The following is a 9,049-nucleotide window of genomic DNA, read 5'->3' as shown; positions in this document are numbered from 1 at the left end:
CCTTATTTCTTTTTCCTCCAGTTCACCTCCTCCACTGGAGGAGGGGAAGAGGATTTGTGAGAGCGGCTTCGTGATATTTTGCTAGCCGGAGTTAAACCACGACACAAGGTAATGGAAGACAAGGGCAGCAGAGCGTTTAAGAGCAATGCAAGTCTAGGCAATACCACATTTTTTCCCAGTTGTTATTTCCCATGAACATTTGTGATTTCTTTTCTGAAACATTTAAGCTTTCTGAAAAATGTTGAAGACTATAAAAATTACCATTCTTCTGTGCTTCTCACCATAACTTCTAGGCAAATAATTTGAAAAATCATTACTGACAGTTTTGCGTCAGTATAAATTCAGATCGTTTGCAAAGTAAATCTCTTAAAAAGAAAATACAGAGCCGGAACAAGCTGTAGCTAAAACACTGGCAGCCGACGCGAGGTCGATGCGTGGTCACAGAGGTCACCACTGGCCCACTGCAGCCTTCCCCCTGCACGGCGCAAAGCTTTATTCAAAGGAGATTTTCGGAAAACCCAGGAGATCTAAATGCACAAGTTCCAATCTCTCCTTCAGCTGGCGAGCGCCTGAGCCTATGTTCTCACTCTCGAAATTAAGCTCCTTTAGCTCTCGGTTAAGTGGCTGGGCAGAGCCCTGGGCTCTCGCAGTGCTTCCCTTGTCCGAACTTCACCTGGCGACTCCGGCAAAGCTGGGCGGGCTTTGGTGGGCGTTGAAGGCATCCAGCCCCTTGCAGACGGTGCTTAGCACTTAACAGGATCAGCCCCTTAGCGACTTGCATGGTGTCCATCACCTCAGATGCCTTAACCGTTTTTCTACATTATGCAACGCCCACCATATGTAATTAGCCAAGTAAGCTGCTTTCACCTAACCTCAAATGTTTGTAATGCTTGTAATCCCAGCGAGGTGTCTGTATAAAGGAGCTCCTTGTTACGGGCAGAGGAGAGGAGTACTCCTCCATAAGAAAATTAGGGAGTTGACAGAGATGCAAAGCTAAAGGACTGCAAGGTTGCTTTTGTTTGGCCAAACATCTGAGGTTTTGGGGTTCTTTTCGGAGACCCCGGTGTTTAAACTTAGTTACCCAGGAGGTGGTCTGGCAGTAGCTGCGCATGAGAAAGCAGCTCCTCCATGGCAGGTCCTGTCCCCAGTAAGCTACCAGCATCTCAGCTTGTTTTGTTTTCTTTCCAGTCCTTTCTTACTCCTGTTTCAGCAAATGTAACGCCAGCATCAAGTCCCTTCTTGGGATGAAAATCCATGAGTTCATCAGCCAAGATGGAGCTTCAGTTTTGGCCCGATTTGGTTTCTCTCTTGGAAAAGGTGAACAGTCGGACGCTTCTGGTGGTTCTGGTCACTTTTCTTTTGCTTATTGACCTTGTGAAAAAGAGACGTCCCAGGAATTTCCCTCCAGGGCCACAGCTCTTTCCTCTCGTGGGAACCTTTGTGGACTTTAAGCAGCCCCTCCACATTGCTCTGCAGAAGGTAAGAGCTCCATGGACATTTCTCCTACTAACAATATTTTACCTCTTCAGTGACTTGTCGCCAACCCTGCGAAGCACGGGCAGGCTCTGAAGAACTAGCTGTGTCATAACCGTGCAGGAGAGACGGCCCTTCTTGGGTTTATCTCTTACTATCACCTCCTCTTCCGTGGGGTAGGAAGGTCCAATGGGAAAGAAAGTTGTAACGGAGGAAGACCTACATGTTCCTCCTCGTCCTTCCCATCTGACCATGACCGTTTTCTGCTGGAGCGCAGGCAGGGTTCGGAGGGGCTGGGCCAGGCTGGGGGAGGGATGGCAAGAGCTGCGTGAGGGATGAACTGCTTGGACTGTGGACATCACCTCTGGAAACTGTCCTTGCTCAGAGGCCAGCGGTTTGCCCCGTTGCGTCTGAAAGAAACGCTTGAGAACCTGAGCTGATCATCCCTGTGGCTTCTGTGCCACAGAAAGAAGCAGTGATCGCTCCGGGAGGGTTTCCAGGGCTCTGACTCCCACCGAGGCCAGCAAAAGAGAGAGATTTTATACATGCCGCGCACGGGCCTCTGAAAAAGCGTAGGGAAAAGTTCTGGCTGGCCGGTTGCAAATATCCTTTATGGCGACTACTTCTCTCCTGCTTTTACTCAGCAGGCTGGCGCCCGCCTGTGTACCCCAGGTTTTCACAGGCCATGAGCATGGGAGTCCCCTGAGGGAGCCCCTGGGGAGGGCTGAGGCTCCGGATGTTTTGTCAGCACACACATTAGTATCAGTAAAATTAGTCGCACTCATTTACGTGTACACAAGTACTGAGACGCCCACTTGGCCTCACACGGGTTTCCTGCCTCACCACGGCAGTTCAGGGCGACCACGTGTGTCCGTTCGTGTGGGCTCAGAAGGGGCTGGCCTGAGCCCCGCGGCAGAGCGGGGCCCCCGGGGTGGTGTCGCTGGCCCTTGGCTCTTACACATTCGGCATCTGAACGCTGCACAGGAGACACCAACGCCAGCAAAGTCCAGGGGGGAACCTGGCTAGAATTTAGCCATAAACGCGTTCAGGCTTGAAACTAGAAGTGGGTTTCTAGCCATCAGCAGTGGGACCCTTTCGAAACGCGGTGGCTGGAGCAAGAAAGCAAACCATCGTTCCCACACTACCGCTCACTACCGCTCATAGCATCTCCTATGCCCTCCCCAGCCGCCTTGGAATAGCTCAGGTTGGATGGGACCTGCAGACTGGGGTTGGGGTTTTTCTTAAGCCCCCTGGCACCAAGCAGGACTGAATTCAAAGCTGGATGCCAGTGCTGGAGGTCTCGTCCAAGTGAGTTTTGAAAACCTCCACCTCCTTGCTCTCAGAAGGCGATGAACTCTCTTTCAGCTTACTCGTCGGTATGGGAACATCTTCAGCGTGCAGTTTGGCAGTCTGACTTTCGTGGTGGTCAACGGGTACCAGATGGTGAGAGAAGCTCTTGTCCACCAGGCTGAAATATTTACCGATCGGCCAAATATTCCACTCCTCCAAGAAATATTTAGAGGCTTTGGTAAGCGCAGCTACCGTGATTTCGATACAAATGACTTGTATTTGCAGTGACGATAATTAGAGTGAAAGAAACAGGTTGAATTCAACCCTTGCTGGCTGCCCCCGTAAAAACTTGCAGAGAGGAGGCAAGAACTGAATGCGGCCTCGTAATCTCACAGGCGTACGCTTTACTCTCCCTGGGGGGTAAGGGGGTGATGATAGGGTCAGTCAGGTCTCGCCGAAAGAGGAGAAATAAAACCAAGATGCCCCGTGGTCGATGCTCTTGAAGAGTTTTCCCCATGGTTTTAATTTCTCCTTTACTTTTTCTCTCCAGGCTGCATATAACTCCAGAGACAGGGTATGCTTCTGCCTGCAGCTCTGCCAACAGCGTGATAGTACTTATAGTATTTTGGCTTACACCTTTTTTTCCCACGCAAAGTGACAAAGTAGCAGATTAAAGCAAATCCATAAAGCTAGATCTTTAGCATAAGCCAATTACTCTTGAATTTTAATTCCCAGGCAAAGCTATAGTTTTGCAGTGTCTACACTTTGCTTTGGGGCTTTTGTTCACGATGAATGGCCATTGCTGAACCCTGTCACCCATACCCGACCCGGGGCGAGGGTCATTCACCTGTTTTTTCCACGTACAGGGCTTATATCATCAAATGGGCATGTATGGAGGCAGCAGAGAAAGTTTGCTTCAGCAACACTGAAAAGCATTGCTGTGAGCTTTGAGGACAAAGTGCAAGAGGAGAGCCGGTACCTCGTGGAGACGATCGAGGACGAGAAAGGTGGGTGGTTAAGGTACAGCACCCTGCCCAAAGCTCCCAGCTAGAGAAACAACGAGAAGGAAAATCTGACTCCGACGCAGTTCCTGACATGCAGAACATTTCTTCAGTAGCTCAAATCTCTGTCTTGCACTGCCAGACTGAGCCTTCTAGTACTTCTTTTAGACCTCAGGCCCCCGATTTTAGTTCTTCCTTATTAACACCGAGGAAATATATTCTCGGTGTCGGTTAGTACCTGCACGTGTCTCTGGCTGGGAGCGTCCCTCCTGCATTCTGCAAAGGGAGGGCTGCAGCTCGCCTGCTACCAGGCTTGTACGCTCCGAGGCTTAGTTAACCTCTGCTTGTCCTTGGTTTTGCAAAGTATTTTAAAACTTGTTTAGTCAGGCTTTCCTTTTGTATCGCGCACAGATGAAGCGTGTGCCTTGCTCTTTTATGGTCCAGCTTTTAAGAACTGCCAGGGGGATATTAGTAAGAATAATTTGTATGTTGGTACATGAGTGATGTTGCACTTCAGCTTTAAATAGAAGCAGATGGGGTTGAGCTAATTCTATGGAGCTATATATAGTAAACAAGAAAGATCTAAATAGGCATTGTGAAATTATATACTGAACTTGCTCCATTTAAATTGCTGTTGCACTGAACAGGCCAAATACTTCATGTCGCCAATTGATTATAGTCCTTTATAGTCCTAATCAATAAGCTAATTAAGCTGCTGGTTTGGACCTTTCTTCCCATTAGTGATGACAAATGGCGATCATGTCCATCACTCTCATAGCTGAGCACCAGCCCAGTTTAATTACTTTCTTGAAGAGTGGAGAGATCGGCAGCCCTGTGCACGCTGCCTTGCATTCCAACGCCATGCTCCCGCAGCTCCGGGCCGGGCTGCAGGCGTTACTGACGGCAGTCTTGGATACCGTGGCAAGTAGCTCTCCAGGCTGCCTAAACGTGCCCTGGGAGACGACGGTCGCTGCTCGATAGCTCTCCCAGGGAACACAGACGTGACGGGCGCCACACCGCGCTTGGCTCTTCCAGGAGCTACCCGCGTCGCGTCTGTGGGCCACGTGAGCTGCTGCTGGATTTTGTAGGTGGCCATGGAGCCTCGCAACCCTCACCCTCTCCCCTTTATCCCCTCCCTTTTCATTTCCTCGTGGTGGGTGTTAAAGGCCAGCCAATGGCGTTTTTGCCATGTGCTTAGTCCTGAGCCCCTGCCCCCAGCTAAGCTTGGAGGGACCCTGTCCTGGGGTTTAAAACTGGCACCAGAACCATGTCGGAGGCTGCAAACCTGCCAGCGCCAGACCGCAGCATCTCCCAGTCATTTCCCCTGGAAAATGGTTCAACCGCTGCTTCAGCAGCTCTGCGCTGACGTCGGTGAGTGCCGGCAGCCCGGGCTGGAGACGGGGGGTGTCCTCGGAGAAAAGCTGTAGTGGAACACCACATCCAACCTGCAGGATGCTGGAGGTGATGGGGTGGTGGGGGCCCCAAGACACAGGCGTAAGCCGTAGCGAAAAGTAGGTGGGGTCCCACCAACTTCGCAACTGTTGACCTGGTAGAGGACGTGCTTTTGACTGAGACTTTAAAGAAAAAACAAATTAAATCTGTCTCTCATTTTGTTTCCTCCAGGACAACCTTTTGACCCTCATTACAAAATTAACAGCGCTGTTTCGAACATCATCTGTTCCATAACTTTTGGGAACCGCTTTGACTACCATGACAACCGTTTCCAGGAATTGCTGCACTCGCTGGCTGAGACGCTACTGCTCATGGGAAGTTTCTGGGGCCAGGTAAAGCCGGTCGGATGCTTTTCTAGCTCAGAATCTGGAGTTTCTGAGGCACAGATGTTATCTGCTTTTCCCTGTAGAAAGAGTCATGTTATGAGGGAAATGACCACAAGTATTGCTTTACGTTTCACTGGGCTGATCCACAAAAATCCATCAGGAAAGCAAGGGAGCAAGTTAAAATTATTGAGGCACAATGAGAAAAACCACCGCAGGATCGTAAAACCAGCCTTATGACTGACATAGCCAAAGAGCAATGGAAAGAACTTTAAAATGTCCCTGCCTCCACAAAAAGAGTCAATCAATCAGTAGCTCTCAGCCACAAGTCCCTCCTCTCCCCCCACCCCTTTCCCAACCCGTTTCTCAGAGGGCTGTTGTTTACGGCAGTCCTGTCCCAGAGGCCAGGGTCCACCCAAGCAGCTGGATTTGGGGACACAGCTTCCGAGTGGCTGCGCACCATGGGCCAGCTCCCAGCCCCGTCCCCTCCACGCACCCCAGCTGCTCGGCACCCACACCGATTTCTGCCTCCAGGGACCCCCTCGCGTTAGGTGGCAGCTTCGGCCACCCAATAGCAGAGAACTTTATCGGCAGCAAGTTCTGGCCGATTCTTATCTTGCGTGTCCTTGTTTACGTCTGCGTAACTAAACTGACCTTTGTAGCAAAGCTGGCTTTTCCTGGTAGCGAGCGGAGCTAAGGGGTCGTGCTGTCGTCTGGACTGACACGTGCGCTTTTCTCACTCACAAACTCTTCTTTTGCTCTGCTTGATTCCTCCCAGCTGTATAATGCTTTTCCCTTGGTCATGAGGTGGCTACCAGGACCCTTCAGGAAAATCTTCAGGCACTGGGAGAAACTGCAGTATTTTGTGAAGGGAGTGATCGCAAAGCACAAGGAGGATTTGGACCAGTCCGAGGCAGGAGATTATATTGACTGTTACCTGAAGGAAATAGAAAAAGTAAGAAATGCCTAAAGCTTAACGCTGGAAATGAGCAGGCGAGACTCAAAGCTGTTTTGTCACAGGAGCCCGCGCCTCCTGCGCTGCCTTCTCCTCCCTACCTCTTCCCTGTCAAACTTTTTAGCAACAGCAGGAGCCTGATCACTTTGAAAACACACGGGGGTTTTTTTCTTTCATTTGAAAGTATTTACACTTTGTCTTCTCCCATTTTTCGTTCTGTCACGGGCGTAGGAGGACTCTCGGGGATGTGTTCACGTTTCTATGAGAGCGCGCAGGCCTGTGTTTGCTATTGTGAAACTTCACACTTCAAAACACTACCTGCTTTCAAAAGTTTCTCTACAGCACAGTGTCTTTCAAAGCAGTCCACAGGGCTTGGCATTCCATGCAAGTAAGGGGTAGAAATTTCCAAGTCCAGGGTGATGGATAATAAAAGAGCAGCAGGACTTGGCTTAACGAACGGATGGTTTTGGATCGGGTGCTTGAAAGCACCTCCTCCCTAGTAAGAGATTCATTGCCGTGCTTTTCCCCAAGTTTAAGGGTGACACCAGCTCATATTTCCATGAGGAGAACCTGCTCTGCTCCACCCTGGACCTCTTCTTAACTGGGACCGAGACGACCGCGACAGCCATCCGCTGGGCTCTGCTCTACATGGCCGCGTACCCCCACATTCAAGGTAGGGCCGCTGACGGGTCCTTCGTTGAGCCCAGAACCTTGTAAGTGAAACTGGGGAATCAGAGGCATTTTCATCTTTACCACGGGCTGGACACGCCTATGCCCCAGGTTCCGTACTGGGAACCTCTGGGCACCCTTCTTCCTCTTCCGTTTCTTCCCGCAGCGAAAGCGCAGCTTGAGATCGACAGGGTGGTCGGCCAGTCCCGCCAGCCGCGCATGGCCGACAAGGAGAACATGCCGTACACCAGCGCCGTGCTGAGCGAGGTCCTGCGGATGGGCAACGTCGTGCCCCTGGGGGTGCCCAGGATGTCCACCAGCGACACCACCCTGCACGGCTTCCGCCTGCCCAAAGTAGGTGGAGACCACCTGCCCCCCCGTGCCCCCCGCTGCCCCGCCAGCGCAGGTTTTCACGGCCCGAGTCCCAGAGCTCCCCCGGAGGAGCCATCAGCGGGACCTTAGGGAGAGCTCACAGCTGCAGAGAACGCAGCAGCCTCCTGCCCAAGGCTGTAGGGCGCGTGTGGGTCTCACCTCCGAATGGAGGAGAGCTGTGAGATCCTACAGTGCTGATCATAATTTTCACTTTTACGAGGTTTCTCCCTTAAATTTTATATGACGCCCTCTGGGCACTGTGGGGACAGAGGGCCAAGGAACAGAGGTAAGTGGACGGTTTGGGTTGCTTAACCCCCCGGAGCGTTACAGATCACCTGCGAGACGCGGCACGATTTTTTTTTCCCTCCCAGGGCGTAGGTGTTGCTGCCTGGCGCTGCTCTGGCCTTAGGAAAGCAAACGCGGGATGTAGGGTGGCAAGGCTCCTTCATGTGCGTGACTGGTTTCAGCAAAGCAAATTAGAAATAAAAACACCTGGGCACTTTGCTCCCCACAGATTCAAATGGTTTTATTCCTCCGATGGAGATAAACCGAGCAGGGTGGGTTTTTTAAAAAGCAGAGTAAAGCGGATCAGTTGGAAACCATCGGGTTAAGGTGCTGCGGGTTGCGACGGGAAGGCCACGTTGCAGTTTGAAGGCGCTTTACGTTACCTCCCCAGGGACAGCAGCACACGGTCTGGATCAACACCCCGACGGTGTAGCGAGGAGCCCAGAGTGAACCATCCTCTAGGCTTTCACCCGCCTTCAGCTTAGGAAAAACCCCACTTTTTGCCCTTAAAAAAAGTATGGTTTTCGCTGTGTGGGGAACAGAGCTAATCATAACCCCGCCGGACAACGCACCGGCTCTGCTCCTTGGCGCGATCGCCCGGTTTCCCCCCTCTTGCAGGGCACCACCCTGATGACCAGCCTGACTTCGATCATGTTCGACAGAGACGTGTGGGAAACCCCGGACACCTTTAACCCTGAACATTTCCTGGAGAACGGCCAGTACAGGCGGCGGGAGGCTTTCCTCCCCTTCTCTGCAGGTAGGATGCCGGATGGGGACGTGGCTTTCCTTTTCGCAATGCTGGCTCTTTCCCCCCAAGACACCCCTCCAGAGCCGGGGGTACTGCTCCTTGTCCGGCTTCCAGCCCACCCCCACAGTGACATTCCCAGGAACGGTTAGTAGTGGCTGCTGGGAGCAGGAGGGAAACCAGTTTCTTACGGCAGGATGACGAAATAAGGCTTTTCCCTCTCGTGCAAGCTGCACAAACGGGGGTTTCACCGAGTTGCCCCTCTCGTCTCTCCCAAGAGCCGCTGCCGTTTGCTCAGCAGCAAACTCCTGGGGAAGGGCTCTGCGAAATGTGTGGGTGAACATTGCCACCTAACCTTTCGGGGAAGAAAAGCTGCCGGTGCCTGCGCTCGGCGACGCGCGCGGCTGGAGCGCTGGAGACTCGGCGGGGCTGTTTCTGCTCCTCTTCCAGGCAAGCGGGCTTGTCCCGGGGAGCAGCTGGCCAG

General features: G+C 52.1%; 1 protein-coding gene across 1 annotated transcript; it reads left to right on the top strand.

Annotated features, from left to right (window-relative positions):
- Positions 1 to 1,272: 1,272 nt before the first annotated feature.
- Positions 1,273 to 9,046, top strand: LOC104505453 (cytochrome P450 2J2; the record flags this gene model as incomplete). The annotated part of the gene is made up of 9 exons (XM_010150392.1): positions 1,273 to 1,479; positions 2,839 to 3,001; positions 3,630 to 3,770; positions 5,388 to 5,548; positions 6,318 to 6,494; positions 7,026 to 7,167; positions 7,330 to 7,517; positions 8,439 to 8,577; positions 9,016 to 9,046. Coding segments are annotated over exons 1-9 (1,349 nt in total), but the record flags the coding sequence as incomplete, so codon positions are not given.
- Between the last annotated feature and the right edge of the window lie 3 nt (positions 9,047 to 9,049).

The sequence above is a fragment of the Eurypyga helias genome, unplaced genomic scaffold, assembly GCF_000690775.1.
Source record: "Eurypyga helias isolate BGI_N326 unplaced genomic scaffold, ASM69077v1 scaffold47754, whole genome shotgun sequence".
Lineage (NCBI taxonomy): Eukaryota > Metazoa > Chordata > Aves > Eurypygiformes > Eurypygidae > Eurypyga > Eurypyga helias.
This window is presented reverse-complemented; position numbering and strand designations above follow the sequence as displayed.